Source organism: Canis lupus, chromosome 5 (genome assembly GCF_011100685.1).
Source record: "Canis lupus familiaris isolate Mischka breed German Shepherd chromosome 5, alternate assembly UU_Cfam_GSD_1.0, whole genome shotgun sequence".
In the NCBI taxonomy this organism is placed as follows: domain Eukaryota; kingdom Metazoa; phylum Chordata; class Mammalia; order Carnivora; family Canidae; genus Canis; species Canis lupus.
The window spans coordinates 68725904-68744718 of record NC_049226.1 but is presented as its reverse complement, the minus strand read 5'-3'; the positions used below and the strand labels follow the sequence as shown (position 1 = coordinate 68744718).

General features: G+C 46.7%; 1 protein-coding gene across 4 annotated transcripts in view; it reads right to left on the bottom strand.

The window, feature by feature from the left end:
* Positions 1–18365, bottom strand: part of MBTPS1 (membrane bound transcription factor peptidase, site 1) — a 52890-nt gene extending 34525 nt beyond the window's left edge. The window contains exons 1-5 of one of the 4 annotated variants that reach the window (XM_038538161.1): positions 18211–18296; positions 10304–10460; positions 4592–5082; positions 3647–3904; positions 650–853 (exon numbers count right to left, since the gene is read on the bottom strand). In XM_038538161.1, the coding sequence (XP_038394089.1) occupies positions 650–853; positions 3647–3904; positions 4592–4754 (625 nt within the window). In that variant the 5' untranslated portion in view covers positions 4755–5082; positions 10304–10460; positions 18211–18296. Of the gene's footprint in view, positions 1–649; positions 854–3646; positions 3905–4591; positions 5083–10303; positions 10461–18210 lie in introns of those variants that run through there. The other 3 variants (XM_038538160.1, XM_038538162.1, XM_038538163.1) reach the window with 3 other exon arrangements.
* Between the last annotated feature and the right edge of the window lie 450 nt (positions 18366–18815).

Sequence of the window (18815 nt, the reverse complement as noted above, 5' to 3'; positions counted from 1 at the left end):
AAGGGAGAAGTTATGATCTCCAAGGCTAGGGGATGCGGATAAGGCCCTTGAGACCAGCTGAGATGGATGGGGTTGGAGTGGCGGAGTAGAGAAACTGGCTTCCATTTGAGTTGGGGTACAAACCTTCACAGTAGTTATGGCAACAATTTTCTGCCATGATGAATCAGTTAGGAAAAATACCACACTGGTTGTTTTATTTCCTAGGATATGGTCATTACCTCTGTCTCCTGCGCTGAAACTAATGATCAACAGGTGCATAGTCTGTAACTTAGCCGTTCTGCAGAGAGAGCTCCACCCTCAAGGAATGAACTCATTTTCACATTATCACATCCAAATAACCATCTTTGCACTTGATCTCATTACCTGAGAAACTGCTCTTTGTTCAGCTACAGGTTGACAGGAAAGAAATGCTCCACAATCTACCCGCTAACCTCAGAAATGCAGAAAAGAACCAAAGGTTCTTTGGTTCTTTGTTGGTTTTAAACAACTTAAAAAAGGCACAGAAGCAAATGCCCAGCACAACAGAAGTCAAAGATGAGAGGCAGTCAGACATGACCAGCTTCATGCACGGCGGGAAGGCAGGTGCCTCAGGCCTGTGGCTGCTGCTGGACCCCTGGCCCCTCACTGCTCCCAGGCAAACGGCACGCACCTGTATAGCCCATCTGCCACAGCACATCTGCCTGCAGGGTCTGGGCGACCTGGCGCGGGATGGCTCTCAGCAACCGTCTGCTTGAATGTCTTCCTGTGGCGTGCCAGAATCCAGAGCCCAGGGAGAGACTGGCCCTTCGCAGGGGGCGGGAAGACTGCCACTTCTGGCTCCAACGGGTTTCGTTACAGGGCACCACGGGGTCAGCTAGAGCCGAGGAGAGAAGAGATATGAGAAGCGGAGTGGCACCAACCCAATACTGGCCAGGGAAAGCACTCATCCCGAAAAGAGCTACAATGACTCCGAGACTCTATGTGACAGAAGGTGGGGTTCTCTCCCTCTGCCAAAGGATTTTCTCTGTGCACTTACATCTATGGGTATCACTCAGCCATCATTATTACTCCCAAGGTGACCTCTACTGAACATTTTACAACCTACGGAAAGCAGCGGACTGATAAAATGACCACTTTTAAAAAAATAAACTCAATAAACTCGTGACTAAAACTGAAGATATGAGAAACATCTGATTTTTCATGGGCAATGGCAACTTGTCCTCACTGAACGAAAAGCAGCAACAACAAACCACAAGGAAGAGAGTGGCCATGGGATGATGGTCAAGTTTCATAGCGCTGGGTCTCTGGGACAGAAAAAGGTACATTATGCCATCCCGCTCATCCCAGTGAAGCATCAGCAGGACCTCTTCCCAACTGTACACTGCTCGCTACCCTCAATGTACCGACTAGAGGGTCCCCTTTCCAAGAGCAGGACTAGGAAGCAGTCAGGGAGTTTCTGAGGGCGCTGAACTGTGTCTTCTCTTGATTTTGTGGGTGGATGGCTGGCTGCATGCACATCAGCACCTGCCAAACTGCCCTGGAAACCAGGAATTTTGCTCTCTACACGCACCTTGCTTTGTGAAAAATGGAAGAAAAATAGTCAAAAAAACACCGCAAGAGTTGTCCTTACCTTTCAGGACCATGCTATCATGAAGAAAAACTGCATCTCAAATCGGTTTTCAGAAGAACACACCTATACTCCTACTACTGACATTCTGTCTTTAACATAAACGACTATCACTTTTATTCCAGGCTAACCAGGCTCCCCCATGAAAGCACAGGGAACTGGAAAAACATATAGTCGGGTCAACTCCCATAAGTAATTATTTGCACAGACAAACTGCTTTATTCTGTACTGAACTTGCCATGTTGACTCTGTTAAGTCAATAGCGTGGGACAATACCGGAGGTGCTGACAAAGAATGGTGTTGACAGCACGTGCGGGTCTGCTCCGTCAGCCTGCAGCAGACCAGACTACACCTAAGTAATGAGCTCGGCTCTGGATCTCATCCATAAGAGCAATTCGGACAACTAGAGAGTCCTGGAAGGAAAGCACTATAACTATGGTGAGAGGGCTTGAACCCGGGCCATGTGAGGGACAGTCCAAGGATCTGGAGAGGAATCCATCAAGCAAGGGGGACACCATGGATATCTTTGAAATATCTTTACACACTGTCTCGTGGCAAACAGGTTGGCTCTCTCTTCCAGCTCAGGGACAGAGCCAGGGATGGGAGCCAGAGTGGGACAGGTTCCAGCCAAAATAAAGCAGAGCCTTCTCATGAGAGCCAGAGAAATAAGCAATATTTAACATCTACTTACATCCAAAAAACTCTGCTAAGCTCTTACACTTGCACTATTTTATTTCATCTTTGTGAGAACCCTATGAGGTAGGGTAGCATTATCTCCATTTTTGGATGGGAAAAATGGAAGCTTACAGGAAAGCCACTCACCACACGAGGTAGCAGATGGCGACAAGACAGACTGGGCCTGTCAGCCGTGCACCACATCCTTAGGGGGTGTCAAGCACCACGTCTGACAACCATGGTGAAGAGTGTACAGAAAGGAACCTAACCTCGAGATTCCAGGACTGCTGTGCTAAAATTAGGCATTTCCATGTTTCTTAAAATGTTCTGGGGCTCTTTATGATAACAAAACAAAGTAAAATAAAAAAGCGCAAGACATTTATCTGGCTAAGTGCACAAGGTTTGGTTTGCTTTTATCTTCCTAGATTGTTTGGAGGCTATTGCTCTTTAAAGAGAAATAGCATCACAAAACATCTGGACTGACAAAGAGAGCTCTGAGGAAGCCAGACACCTGACCTTTGCGGTGCCTCAAGAGCTGGCTTGTCACACTATCCAAATTAGCCTGGCTTTCCCATATGCCCTTACAGGCTGTCAGGGCTAGTTCCTGATGGACAGAGGGAGAAAAGCAAGCTTTTATTTCTCTCTCCTTCCAGTGAAAAAAATGACAGTGAATAACAATAAAACTAGTACTTTGTTACCCTAGTTTATCACAAAGAGAAGAAAACCTTTTCTTTGGTAATAAGTATACTTCAGAAAATGTTAAGTGCTAAATATGCAATTTATTATTTAAGGATTAACTACTCTAACAAGCCCAAGTTGCAGAGAAGGAGAGGTGTTCCTCACACCTGTACAGCCTGAGACCACGTCAGGCCCAGCGAAGGCATGCTTGGGCATGGTCGGGAGGCTCTCAGAAAAACAAAATTAAACCTACAGAAAGGATGTTTTACAAGCTGCCTTAAAAATAAGAACACATGCTCACAGAAGCACAGGGCAACCAAACAGGAGACAAAGACCCTGCCTTTCTCTTTAGAATGTGAGGGGTGCTGGGGACTCCAGGCTCCAAGAGGAGCCCAGGTGAAAACTACGTCCAGGAGAGACAAAGATCCATTGCTCTCCACTGCAAATCTGCAGATATGTTCACACCACAAGAGCACGAAGTTTATTTTTTGTCTTTCGTTTTTTAAATTCCTGGCAAGAAAGCGTTCACAATTCGTGAAACTAGATGAAGGGACTCAGGTTTACCCAAGCCTTTCCCTGCCAGCCTGCCAGTTTGAAGTTTCTCACAAGGAGGGGGTGGGGCACATTCTCTCCCTGAACCCTACAGAAGCAGAAACTGACAGATGAGCCCGAGGTCACAGTACTCACACTCCGCGTACTTGAGCGAACGGAAGACTTTCCGCTGGGGTGTCACCCGTTTGATGTTGGGATGATCTTCAAGCGTCAGCAGCCCCGCTTTCTGTTTTTCTTTTATCTGAATCACCTCAAAATCACTAGGGTAGTCACTGGATGGGTTGTTTCGAGGAATGATTCTCCAATTGTCTATTTCACTGCTCTTCAGCGCACTTGAAATAAAAGAATTTCTAGCTTTGGCTGTAAAGTATCCATTGAAAGCCACGATGTATTCTGAAATCAATGACCACAAATAAAAATAAGAATTTAAGTCCGTGTATTGTAACCTAAGAATTATCTACTCTAAAATTTCCCTGGTAAAAGAAAACTTACAGATCTTAAAGCCTATAGCAGAAGGAGCAGTACACCAAAAGACTGGTTTAAATGTCCTACACAGCAGTTTCTGGAGCTCTGAGTTAAAATGATCTGTATGAATGCCTGATCACAGGACACAACTTAAAATCAGATACCTGTGTTATTTTTCAAAAAGCAAAGATTAATAGAATGCTGAATATATGGCAAATAAATGCATGTAACTTTTTCAAACAGAAAAGAGAGATTCAGAAGGCTTAGTTTTATTTTACTGAAATAGTAAGAAAATTTAGAGTGGATCAGAGAAGACTATGGGTTTATTCACATCTGGTCACCTCAGCTTCAGCACCTCCCCACTCCTCACTCTCAGCAACTACAATGGCACCTGTTCCATAGAATCAGGTTTTAGGAAGTAATTCAGAATGCCGATGTCCTTGCCTCACAGAAGCTACCTATACCAGGAGAGCAAACTTCAGCAGAGTAAACATCCAAGCGCTGTGTGCTTGCCTCATTTGAAATTTATGTAGAAAAGAGGGAAATCTCTTTTTTGGCAAAAGCTACTAAAGTTTAAAAAAAAAATGGGGAGGGGGACTAAAATAATATCATTACCATATTCCACAACCGTTGAGGAGAATTCCACCTTCAATGTCAGGTGGGAACAGCCAGGGCACGGGGCCTTTTCGAAAGATGTCTTCTCCAATCTGTCACCCAGATGTTTCTTCCCACAGAGCAAAACTACTAGCAGGAGCAGCCAGATGTTGACAAGCTTCATGGTCGTAAGTAAATATGGTCATAAAATCGCATAAATTCAAATCACACTTTTTTCTTCCTTGATTATAAGTTAATTTTTGTTTCAGCAAAAAGCTGAAACATCATTGATTAGCCATTTTACAGTCTTGTCCAACGTAAATAAAAGTTAAATTTCATGGCCTTTTGTGGTTTGGCCTGGAAAGAGGCTTTCATTTCTTTCTTCGTTTCTTCTCCATCTTGGGCCTCGGGCTCCTCTCACTCTGGCCCAGACAACTGAGTCCTACACTCCATCTGCAGCACAGAAACACAGTGCAGCGGGGCGAGCAGTCACTCTGGGAGCTGTGAGTGGTCTACAAAACAAAGCGAGCCAGGCAGGAGTCAGTGCTACCATAGGCCAGAGGGCCACAAAGATGCCCATTTAGACGATGAGACAGACTGCTGCAGCTCAGGCATGAAACACCTTATTATTTCTCTATCTCGTTACTCCTCACTTCTCTCCGGGGAGAAAGCATTTTAAGACAGCTTCAAAAATAAGAAAGGATACAATAAATAGAAAAGCTGAGCATAACCAACGATGCCAGGAATACTGAGCCCCCGAGCAGCCAGAGAGAAGGAGGGATCCTGGTCCTGCACTTCCCCTCCTCTGCTTCTACCTCAGATTCTCTATTCTCATCATTTGTAAACCGTTGTCTCCAGGGCTCTTCTCCAATAGCACTTTAATTATTTTTTAAGTAGGCACCATACCCAGCGTGAAGCCCATCGTGGGGCTTTAACCCATAGCCCTGAGATCTTTTTCTTTTTCTTTTTTTTAGATTTTATGTATTTATTCATGAGACACACAGAAAGAGAGGCAGAGACACAGGCAGAGAGAGAAGCAGGCTCCTCGCAGGAAACCTGATGCGGGACTCGATCCCCACACTGGGATCACGTGCTGAGCTGAAGGCAGACACTCAACCACGGAGCCACCCAAGCATTCCAGCCCTGAGATCTTTAACCCATGACCCTGAGATCAAGATCTGAGCTGAGACCAAGAGTCGGGACAGCTTAACCGACTGAGCCACCCAAGCATCCCTCCAACAGCAGTGTAATTCGCCATAAATTTTACCAAATCTTCAGGCAAAAGCTTGGTAAACATCCTCACTTTCTACCATAAAATAATACCTAAGAACAAACTAATTTCCATACAGGTCAAATCCTTGCCACTTTCTTTTAGAGAAACTATACTTTAAAACTATTCAAACTACACCTTTCAGATTTTGAAATAGTTCCTGCGAAGAGAACATAGAAGGGTCATCAAATTTATTTTACATGAAGCCTCACCTTAAAGAAATCTCACCCACTAAATAGGTTATAAAACCAGATTACTTCTTTACTGGAAGCAATATAAGAGAACAGTTTGCGAGATACACTGCTGCCAAAGAAAAGTGTTATCTGAGTGTTAAATTACACATGGGCACAGATACCTTTCAAGCACCTGAATGGCATGAAAACTGATCATTCTTCACAATGAAAAAAGGAATGAAAAAAGGAGCAGTTAAAAAAAAAAAAAAAAAAAAAAGACGCTGACTGTAGAGTGTCCAGAAAAATCTGTTGCACTGATCCCACCAGAAACATAAATAATCCAGCAAGGGAAACACAAATCAATGAAACAAGATGGCCTTACACTGCTAACTTGTTTCTAAAAAGAAAACACTTAAAAAAAATAAAAAGAAAACACTTAGGACCAGGAGTCCGTGAGGTAACAAATTATCAAAACCCTTTCTTCTGGCAGAAGCTGGTGCTTTAGAGTAACAAAAACTTTGTGGTTTCTGTAACTATTGATATGTGTGTCTATACACAGGAAAACACCCATAAAGTTAGAGTACCTAAAAAGGTTTGAAAGGTTAGTTTTTAGGACTTCACTGCTATAACAACACACAATCGGGGATGCCTGGATGGCTAGGTGGTTGAGGGGCATGATCCTGGAGTCCCAGGATCAAGTCCCACATCAGGCTCCCTGCATGGAGTCTGCTTCTCCCTCTGCCTGTGTCTCTGCCTCTCTCTGTGTGTCTCTCATAAATAAATAAATAAAATCTTTTTTTTTTTTTAATAAATAAAATCTTTATAAAAATGTGTAATAACACACAATTCTGAAAAGCACGGCTTCTCTGGCACTGGAGACTAAGATTGGAATGAATGGAGCTTGTCGGATGGAAATGAAATTTTAAAAGTTATTTCCATGCCAACGTAAAGAACAACACTGAAAATACTAACCATGAAAACAAATTAAAACCAAAAATTGGAACAGAAAGATCAAAGAACAGCAACAACAGGGTACACTGAAAAAGACACTCCAACATATTTCACAGCAACCCACTTGGGAGTCCCAATTTTTTCTGTTTATATTTGATACTTGCAGGAATGGGGTATCCCAGAATACAATCACATGAAGCACATACCTTCCTTAATTATAGTATGAGTGGTCATAGGAGATAAAGCTCATCACTGATGAGATCTGTTATATTAAATGAACTTAAATCTAAAAAATATTTATTTATATTTAAAGATTTTATTTATTCATAAGAGACACAGAGAGAGAGGCAGACACAGGCAGAGGGAGAAGCAGGCTCCATGCAGGAAGCCCGACGTGGGACTTGATCCCGGGACTCCAGGATCATGCCCTGGGCAGAAGGCAGGTACTAAACTGCTGAGCCAGCAAGGCATCCCTCTAAAAAAGATTTAAACAGGTCTCTCAGTCAAGGCAAGTTGTTTTTTTTTTTTTTAATTTATTTATTCATGAGAGAGAGAGAGAGAGAGAGAGAGAGGCGCAGAGACACAGGCAGAGTGATAAGCAGGCTCCATGCAGGGAGCCTGATGTGGGACTTGATCCCGGGTCTCCAGGATCACGCTCTGGGCTGAAGTCGGCGCTAAACCGCTGAGCCACCCAGGCTGCCCTCAAGGCAAGTTAAAAAATAATAATAATAAATGGAAGAAATCTCTTAAGTTCTTCTGCCTGGAGCTAAATAATCTACTACATATTTGCATTACATGTAACAAATATTAGCAAGTGATACTAGTAAGCAAATCTTAGACCTTACTGTGTCAGATCAATTTTATTAAACTTGCTCCAAAATAATTCGCACACAGGTACAGACAGCGACCTCATACTGTGGCCTGTGCAGAAGAGATGGATGACATTGTCCTACAACTGGGCCAGGAGACAGACTTCGTAAGACAGAGAAATAGGAAGAAAAGGTTAGGGGGTTTTTAAACTTTAAAGATGCCTAAGATAGTCAAGATAATAAAATTTTGGGAGTTCTCTCCCAAACAGAAAAATGTAATTTTTTAGGTTTTTGAAAACAGGACACTGCAATAGCACTAAGACAGTCTCTCTTAATTTATGTATTAAATCACACCATTTTATATTACATTTACCAAGTCTCTAAGATGTGATCCAGCAAAGAAGCTGACAATAAACACAAACAGCTAACCAAAGTGCAGGAAAACACCAAAGGCGGGGCACACATGCAGGGCCAGGACATTACACTGAGAGCTGTTCTGGGTCAAACAGGAGGCTTCTGCTGATGACAGGGATGGCAGCCAGCTCTGGCAGACCCTGAGCTGGTAGGACCGGAAGTAGGGAAATAAGGAAGAAGTGGAGCAGCCTAAACAAAGCTACATCAGAGACCAGAAAAAACCAGGATGTATGTAAAGGATCTGCCAGCCATCCTCATGAGGAGGGAGGCCACGGGACACCAATCTGGAGGTGGAGAGATGGTGGGAAGCAGGCTCCTCAAGCAGGTGCAAACTGCACGGACCATGCAGGAAGCAATGGGAATGGGGTATGCAGATAAAACAGCCGGGTGGAGCTGCTGAGCAGCTCTACTCACTGGCCCGACTCCTTTACAGTGCAAGGCCGGAGAGCCAGGTACTGGACAGGCAGCACAAACACAGCAGCAAACCAAACCCACCCCAGCCAGGCCCACCAGGCAGAGTACTGCGGGCACTGGGGCAGCTGAGCCCCTGCTTCGTGTAAGGGAAGGAGAGAAGCTTGTGAGGCTGGAGCAGGGTGAAGGATGCAGAAATCAGAAGCCAAATGGGAGAAGTGACAGATGGGGAGACAGGCCAGGGAGGGCCTGGCAGGTCAGAGGAAGGACCCTCAGCTTTTACTCCAAATGGGAGGAAAAGCAGGATCTGAGCAGAGGGGTGACCCAAACCAGGGGGTCAGGCCACAGTAACTAGCTTGCTCCGGCTTCTGGGTGGAAGGGGGGGGTGGGTACAGCCAATGCAGGAGACCGACTGGAAGGCCCCTGTGATGATGGGGGCTCAAGCCAGGCTGAGGCAGGAGGGATGATGGGGGTGGCGAGACAATCTGCTGACAGCCAGATTTGGGAGGTGCATATGTGAGGAGCCAAGGACATCAAGGCCTTTCACCTCAACACAGATGGCATCTGCCCATCTGAGATGGAGAAGGTGCAGGAAGAGCTGGTTTGGGGAACACCAGCAGGTACCGTGCTCTGACCATGTGAAAACTAGAGCAAGCATTAGTGCTGGGAATGCATGGTTCAGGGCAGAAAGGAATAGTAAGGTCAAAAGACCCCAAAATCTGGGGAGAAATAATTTCCATAATAAACAGGTCAGTTGAAAGAGATTGCTGGTTTAGTAATTAAACGGTTCAGACAAAAGAGCAAATAGCAGCCTGCCCCAGCCTTCAAATCCACCAGTGGCTGGAAGGCACTTCCAAGTAGAAAAATCCCCATAGTTATCCTATGGGGATAACTGTCAGGTTGGAAATAATGGGACAAGGAGATACCTCTCAGTTTTATTTGGATACAGGTGACCTACTCACATTCTTTGAAGGTGAACTAAAATCTAGGTTCTAAGAAGACAGGCTCCTAAAGACCCAAGGCTGCTAAAAAATTCTGACAAGATACTGAAGTTTCTATGCTCTCCCAATCCCAGAATAAGAGGGCTTCAAAATACAAATTTGCTTTGGAGAAAACAAAAATGCCACCAGGGGTGCAAAGGCTGGTGAATGATGCCATGGGCACTGGGATCAGATCAACCACTATACCACTGGCCTATTTTAAAGACAGCCAGGCCCCACTGACTACTCCCCCTGGGGCTTTATTTTATTTTATTTATTCATTTATTTATTTATTGAGAGAGAGAGAGAGAGAGAGAGAGAGAGAGAGAGGCAGAGACACAGGTAGAGGGAGAAGCAGGCTCCATGCAGGGAGCCCCACACAGGACTTGATCCCAGGTCTCCAGAACCACCCTGGACTGAAGGCGGCGCTAAACCACTGAGCCACCCGGGCTGCCCCCCCTTCCCCCCCACCCCTGCCCCTGCCCGGGGGCTTTAAAGTGACGGAACTACCCTTGCCTAAAACATCCACTCACCTATGTCAACAATGGATATCCTTCTTCCGGCCCCATCTCCCACTACACAAGGCAAACCTGCTGAGCATTTCCCCCCAAAACAGCTTCACCATCTAGTGAGAAGCATGGAGGCAGCAATGAGTACAGAGCAGGTAAATACAGACACAGACATATACCAACAGGAAAAGAAACACTTTTTAACAAGAGCTCTACCTTTCCTTTTCTTCCTCCCTTTCTGAACAATTCAGCTGCTGAGGGCAAGAAGGTTGGGTGCTGGTGGAGACCCACAGTGGCCTGGGGTGGGGTGATGGCATCCTGAGAGGGTGAGGAAGGTGTGCAGAGCAGAGGTACCCGGTGACAGTGTTGGAGCCTAAGTGGGGTGACGGCAGTGAAAACAGGAAATTGATTTGATCAATCAAATATTTCCAGATAACAGGCTGCAGCTTTCTCACTGCCAGAAAAGGAAGTCACAGGTATGAAAAAGGAAAAAAACCTTAAAGATCTATGCAGGATCAGACTGAACTTGGAAATACTGGTGTGAACTCCAGGTTCTCAATATATGGGACAGACAGGTAAAAAAACGAACAAATGGAAGCATGTGTACATACATACACACACAAACACACGTACATTTCCTAGCTCTGCCTACTGCAAGGACACAGGAGTAGTGACAGCCCAACAGGAGGGAGCCCATCTTGTTTCCAGAACTTTGTTGTTGTTTTTTTTTTTAAGATTTTATTTATTTATTCATAGAGACACACACAGAGAGAGGCAGAGACACAGGCAGAGGGAGAAGCAGGCACCATGCAGAAAGCCCGACGTGGGACTCGATCCCAGGGTCTCCAGGATCAGGCCCTGGGCTGCAGGCGGTGCTAAACCGCTGCGCCACCAGGGCTGCCCATCTTTTTTTTTTTTTTTTTTTAAAGATTTACTTTAAAGATTTTTAAAGATTTTAAAGATTTTAAAATTTTTTTTTAAAGATTTACTTATTCATTTGAGAGAGAGAGAGAGAGAGAGAGAGACAGGCTCACATGAGCGGGAGAGAAAAACTCAAGCAGACACCGTGCTGAGTGCAGAACCCAATGTGGGGCTTGACAAGCCAAAGGTCAGACTTGAGCTGAAACCAAGAGTCCAAGGCTTTAACTGACTGCACCACCCAGGAACCTCCTCAGAACTAGTTTTCTAAATGCCATTCTTCACTGCAAGAAATCAGGCTCCTTGGAGACACGGCTAGCTCCAGGTGAGTGGGCAGGTAAGTCTGGAGCATCTTGTGCCAGAAAGTGAGAAAGCACTCAAAGAATAATGGGAGTGTGTCTGAGGAACACAGAGGCCAGCGTGGAACAAACTGAGCACCAACATAAATAACGAAAGTAACATGTTAACCCACCAAAGAAAATATAAAACAAGAATCCACAATAACATTTACAAATAAACTGAAAGTTTGAAGAAGCAGCCAGTGTCAGTTGTGAGGTTCCTGCCAAAGATGTACAACTGTAATCACATCATGAGGAAACATCAGAACCCAATCAAGGGACATTCTTCAAAATAAACTGGTCTGGAATTTTCAAAATTACCAAGGTAACGAAAGCCAAGGAATGGCTGAGACACAGCTCCAGACGGAAGGAGACGCAGGAGACGTGACCGGTAACTGAACTCGAGGTTCTCCACTAGATCCCTTTGCTGTGAAGACATTGCTGGAACACTGGCAAACCTGAATGGGGACTGCCTGGGAGGAGAGAGCAAGGGTGTATCAAGACTAATTTCCTGATCTGAAGGCTGTGCTCTGATTATGTAAGGAGGACTTTGCTTGCAGGAAATGCCCAGTGAAGTATTGAGGGATAATGGGTATCAGGTCTTCAAGGTACTTTCAAAAAGTTCAGAGGACGAAAAAAGGCTTTGTGCTGTTCTTGGAACCTTTCTGGTGGGTTGAAATCATTTCCAAAATATGCACAAAATAAAAAAGTTTTGTATTTAGTCTCAGCGGCTGGGAATGAATGAGAAGGAGGGGAGAATTAAATTTTGAAAATTGGTGGGGAGGACAATTTTAGCCTCTTTCCTGATAATCAGTCTGAGCGGCCCCCTGTGTGCACGACCAGACTAAATAGCATGTCAGACAGACTCACACACACACGTCAACGGTTACACAGAATGACATCCCAACAGCCCAACTGACGGGACTGAGCTGCTCACAGTGAAATTCAAACTCATTCTAATGAATTGACAGGACCCCTGAGGAGATTCATGGTAAAGTAAATTTCTATTAAAATTGAAGTGTTAAAAAAAAAAAAAAAGCTGAAGTGTTTCCACAATTTACATAAGAACAATCAAGGAACTTCTTGAAAACTGAAGTATAATTGACACAGAATACCCTATTAGCTTCAGGCATACATCATACTGCTTTGATACGGTCATGGGTTGGGAATGGTCCCCCTAGTCTGGTTACCAGCTATCACTATACGATGACATTATTACAGTGCAGGCTGAGCCTGACTCCCCCTGACTTCCGTATAACTGGATGTCTGGACCCCTTAATCCCCTTCAGCTATTTCTCCTGCTCCTCAACCCCTCCCCACGCTGGCAATCAGTAGTTTCTTATATCCAACTGCTTCTATTTGTTAGTCAAAATCAAGTAATAGTGTGAGAGACATACATGGAGACACCAACATGAAACACAAATTATGTTTAAGAATCCAATCCGGGATCCCTGGGTGGTGCAGCGGTTTGGCGCCTGCCTTTGGCCCAGGGCGCAATCCTGAAGACCCGGGATCGAATCCCACATCGGGCTCCTGGTGCGTGGAGCCTGCTTCTCCCTCTGCCTGTGTCTCTGCCTCTCTCTCTTTCTCTCTCTGTGACTATCATAAATAAATAAAAATTTAAAAAAAAAAGTTAAAAAAAAAAAAAGAATCCAATCCAATAAACCGAGGAATCTCATATGTTGCTAAAGATTGTAAAAAAAAAAAAAAAAAAAAAAAAACAAAACTCACGTTACCTTTTATTTTTAAGATTTTATTTATTTATTCATGAGACACACACACACACACACACACACAGAAAGAGGCAGAGACACAAGCAGGCTCCATGCAGGGAACCCGACATGGGACTTGATCCCAGGTCCCCAGGATCAGGCCCTGGGCTGACAGTGGCGCCAAACCGCTGAGCCACTCGGGCTGCCCTCCTGTTACCTTTTAGAAGGGTCATTTACCAACATGCATTATAAAAGCCTTAAAAATGGAAGTAAAACCCTTTCCTAATAAATCCAGCAATAACAAAAACTAGCACACGGAGCATTTATCCTGTGACAGACACTATTCCAAGCAATTTGCACGTATTAACTCACTGAATCTTCACAATCTGTGACTAAACCCCACTTTCAGATGAAAACACGAAGGCGCCCAGGATTGGGGGTCGGTGGGGGGGGTACCCATCACCATGCCTGGGGCCATGTGGCAGTGAGTGAGAAAGCTGGACTGGGAACTTGAGCAGTCTGGCATGGAGACCACACTCTTAAGAGGTAAGTTACCCTGCTTTTCTAAAATCTCTCCTAGAGAGGAACCTGGGTGGATCAGTCTTTTAAGCATCTGACTCTCGGTTTTGGCTCAGGTCATATTCTCAGGGTCATGGGACTGAGCCCCCAGTCAGGCTCCACACTCAGCCTGGAGTCGGCTTGAGACTCTCTCGCCCCATCTCCCGCTGCCCCTCCCCCCAGCTCACAAGTACATGCATGCTTTAAAATAAATCTTTAAAAAAAAAAAAAATCTTCCCTTGAAATTCATTCCATAAAAGTGTGAATCTGAAAGCATACAATGATTTGCACCCAAAATTATAACTGGGAAAAATTAGAGACCATCTAAATGTACAACAGGAGACTGGCTAATTAACTAATTAACCCATACTATGGAAGAATGCTGTGTAGCAATTTCAAATTATGTCCTCTGGGAGCATGAATAATGGTCCCCCAAAGATATCCACATCCTTATCCCCAAAACCTGTAAATGTTACTTTATATGGCCAAAGAAATTTTGCAGGTATGATTAAACTAAGGATCTTGAGATGGGGAGGGTAGTCTGGACTATTCCGATGGGACCAATGTAATTACAAGTCTTTACAAGAGGGAGGCAGGCCCACCGAGCTACTCCACTGGCAGCAGGAGAGGAGATGATGGAAGCCAGAAACTGAGGTAATCAGAGAAAGAGGCCAGGAGCCTAAGTACACAGGTGCCCCTAGAAACCGAAAAAGAGAAGGAAACAATCTCTCCTGTAGCCTTCATAAGGAATGAAGTCCTGCCGACACCTTGACGTCAGCCCAGTGAGATTGATTTTGGACTACTGACCTCTAGAACTGAAAGGTAATAAATTGGTACTGTTTTAAACCACGAAGTTTGTAGAAATTTGTTAGAGCAGCCATAGGTCTTGAACATATTTCCCAAAGAATATGGGGAAATATTAGTGCAATATTAAGTAAAACAGTTCATGGATCCAAGTTTCGATTTTTAAATCATGCATCTATTTGCACAGAGGAAAAAGAACAGGAAAAGATCTCTGCCTCAAGGTAACAGTGGTCCTACCTCTCAATGCTATCGGTACAAGGAGTTATTTTCTTAGTTCTAGCCATTTACATTTTTACAAAAAGCCTATGTTACACTTTCATAATTAGATGAAATATAATTAGATAAAATATCCTTAAAATAAATCTTATAGGGACGCCTGGGTGGCTCAGAGATTGAGCATCTGCCTGTGGCTCAGGGCGGGATCCCAGGTCTAGGGATGGAGTCCCACATAGGTTTCCCTGTGAGAAGCCTGCTTCTCCGTCAGTCTATGTCTCTGCCTCTCTCTGTGTCTCTCATGAATAAATAGAATCTTCAAAAAAATAAATCTTATAGAAAAACAAATTTTCTGGTAAGATAGTGACACAAAGATTCAAAGTATTAAAGATTTTGTTTTTTAAAAAACAATCTTATTTTTAAGTAATCTCTAAGATGCCTAAAATGGGGTTCGAACTCATGACCCTGAGATCAAATCACACACTGCACCAACAGAGACAGCAAGGGACCCCAAAGATTTGCTTTTATCTGTACATATAGTAGAGCTTAAAAGGGATCTATTTCCTAGGAATTGTGTTAAAAAATCTGTGTCTACCTTAGAGCTCCAGGGCAAGTTTTTTGCTCATTCAGTCTGAACAGGCTTATCATGCACCATATCATCTACTTACAGGGCCCAGTCAGGGCTGTTACTAGATCCACTGTTTACTGGACTTAATTTTTATAATTTTTTTTATGTAGAAGACCTGGTGATCTTTCCATACAAAGGTACATCTTAAAAGATGGTATTTGTACAATTATGGATTTTCTGTATGCCTCTAACACAGGTATAATAAAACCAAAAAATATTTGACATCAAATCCAAAATGGAAAATAAACAGTTCAAACAATATACACCAGGAAGAAGATTTTTTTGAGCTATGTGTAAAAAGGAGAGCAAGTAGAGGAAATGTGTAACCTGGGCAAACAACTGGTCTGACGACTAACATTCCTTGCAGCTCTGAGGTTTTTCTACTTTGCATTATAAAAGCATATCACTTAGATTCGAATTCTGGGCATAGCTAAGATATATCCGAAATCCTTTCTCTACAAATAAGAACACTTTTCAGGGGAGAGAAAATTACTTGTATCACCAATAGTCACCTAATTATGCAGACACGCCAGCTTTTTTAAATGAACCTTTACTGAAATAGCTCCAGAGAAAACTGAATTGTGTTTAGGTCATGGAAGGGTAGCATTCACTTCAATTAAACATTGTCTGTAAAAGTACCACTTTTGTAACTAATCGCATACTTGGCTGTACTACCATTGTCTAATCCGCTAACATTTAACCAATGCCAGACTGCACTATCTTGAAATATAAAGGTGTATTCTTCCGCCTGACTGAACCATTCCTTCTGGCACATTCTGTCCATTAGTAGGTTTTGTAAGGGGACAAAACAAATAATTCAGCCCAAAGAGTCAACAGTGTCAGAGTGAGGAGGTACTGGGTTACACTGTCCTTTCGCAGGTGCTCTGCCCGTCTCCTTACTCTCCTGATCCTTCAGCCGTCCAGTACTGGCTAGCCGCACCAGGTAGGCACCTCACACTCCGCACTTGCCTCATTTTACTGAAACTCATTTCCTTAGGCAAAGACATCAGATTAATATATCTAGGTAAGAGATCTCTGCAGTACATCAAAACTGATGAGGCCACAGGGAAGGGAACATCGACACGGCTGTTTGTACCAGCTCCTTGGCCTGTCTAGACACAGGCAAGAGGCTGATGGAGACCAAGGTCCCCACCCAAATACCAAACGGAAGGTCTAACCTCCCATCCTTTTCTGTTTTGTTTTTTGAGATTTTATTTGTTCATGAGAGACACAGAGAGAGGCACAGACATAGGGAGAGGGAGAAGCAGACCCCTGTGGGGGAGCCTCAGTTTGGACTCCATCCCCGGACACCAGCATCACCACCCGAGCCAAAGGCAGATGCTCAATCTCTGAGCCACCCAGGTGCCCCTACCTCCCATCCCTGATTAATAGTTCAGGTCATCAAGGGTGGGAGGTGTCAAATGTTTCCAATAAAACACAAACAACATCTCAACTCTCTCCTGGTGCAAAAAGGCAGGTGCAGTGGACCCCTGGGTGGCGCAGCGGTTTAGCGCCTGCCGTAGGCCCAGGGCGCAATCCTGGAGACCCGGGATCAAGTCCCATGTCGGGCTCCCGGTGCATGGAGCCTGCTTCTCCTTCTGCCTATGTCTCTGCCTCTCTCTGTGTGTGACTATCATAAATAAATTAATTAAAAAAAAAAAAAGGCAGGTGTAAATCTCCCCCTGAAAGCCCCACATAAGACACTGATGAAAACCTGGGGCAGTTTACCTGTGTTCACACTTCCTAGGTTTTGTTACTGTTTGTGACACTTACCTGCCACACAAAAGAGGCGGTGGGAAGGGCAGAGCGGTAACCACCCACCAGGATGATGGAAGATGGGATCAAACAACAAGAATTTGAAGGCAAGGCTAAAAAGTTCTTAGCTAGAGGAGCTCCAACTTGGTCCCATGGGGCCCCAGGTACTTCAACGGCTCTGCCACCACTAACTTACAATTTCTCTTTTTTCACGGATGCGACCAACCCTTGAATATGAGACACACACAGGGAGTGCAACGGGGCGACCTAACGGGCTGGAGTCCCATAAGGCTGCTCTCGGACACCGCGTACAAACCCACCTCAATGAAGTATTCAAAAGACACAAGTCTAGGGAGTCAGAGAGCAGGTTAGTGGTTGCCTGGGGCTGGGGTGGAAAATGGGGAGTGACTGCGCCTGGGCAGGGGCAGGGACCTTTTTGGGGTGTCAGACATGTCCTACAAGTGGGTTGTGGTGATGACTGCACAACTCTGCCTGGCTAACGCACATGGCGGCCAAACACACACACACCGCGGAGGAAGTACACTTAAAGTGACTGAATTTTATGCTATGTAAATTTTAGGTCAACAAAGCTCCGACATAAAAATTTATATAAACAATGTGTTCTGCAGATTAAAAAAAAAGAAAAGTCGGCGAGAATCGGCGCTCCGAGGTGCCCGCTCGTGCACAAACGCAGGGAGACCCTGCAGGGGCATCGGCTCCGCACGCCGCTCGGGACCTCGGGACCTCGAGCACCGAGCACGGAGCACGGAGCGCGCGCCCACGGCCGCCCACGGCCGCCCACGGCCCCCCCCCCCCCCCCGGCCGCCCACGGCCCTCCCGGGCTCCCGCCGGACCGGGCACCTCGGCACGCACGGCCCTGGCCGCCGCCGGCACAGCAGGCCCAGACCCGGCCGGGCACAGGACGGGACGGCGCAGCTGCCCACGGCCGCTCAGAGCCCGGCCGCGCGGGGACCCCCGGCCCGCGGCGGCCGCCCCGGACCCCTGGCGCGCGGGGGGCGGGGGGCGGCGAGGCTGCCGGCTGCGGGGCTGCGGGGCTGCGGGCTCCCGGGCTCCAGGCGCGCGGAGGCCCCGGGCCCGGCCCCGCCGCCGCACACCCCGCCCTCGGAGCCTGGCGGGGCCGGCCGCACAGGTCGGGGGGAGGCGGCGCGCGGGGCAGCGAGCCGCCGCCTTACCTACCCGCGACCGCCTCAGGCTCGGGGCCGGCGGCCCGGGGATAACGGCGCCTCCGCGGCCAACACGCCTCGCGTCTCCATTCGGGACTGTTTACTCCCAACTCTCGCGAGACTACGCGACCGGGGCGGGGAGACCGACGGCCGCGAGCGCCCCCCCCACCCGGCGCTGTGCGTCCCCTGCGTGCCCCGCGCGGACCTGCGTGCGCTCCGGACGCCGGGCGGGGGCCTGCGGGCGGGGGCCGGGGCCGGGGCCGGGAGCCGGGGCCGGGGCCGGGGCCGGGAGGGCGGACGGAGATCTCGCGACACTTGCGGCCCGGGGCGGGGCGGGGCGGGGCGGGCGGGGGCGTGGCCAACCTGGCGGGGCGGGGCTACCCCCGGGGGCGCTGGACCTGCTAGGGCGGCGGCACCTGGGACGCTGGGCCTCGCGGCCCAGGGAGGGCGATCCTGGCGGAACGGCCAGCAGGCCCCGTGAACGCCCGCGGCGGGGCGGCCGGGAGGCGGCCCGGAGGCGGCCCGGTGCCCTCAGCGCAGGGACGCCGGCCTCCCGCAAAGCGCCCGCGGGGCGTGGACACTAGGATGGCGGGCTGCGCTCTGCCCCCCGGTGAACGG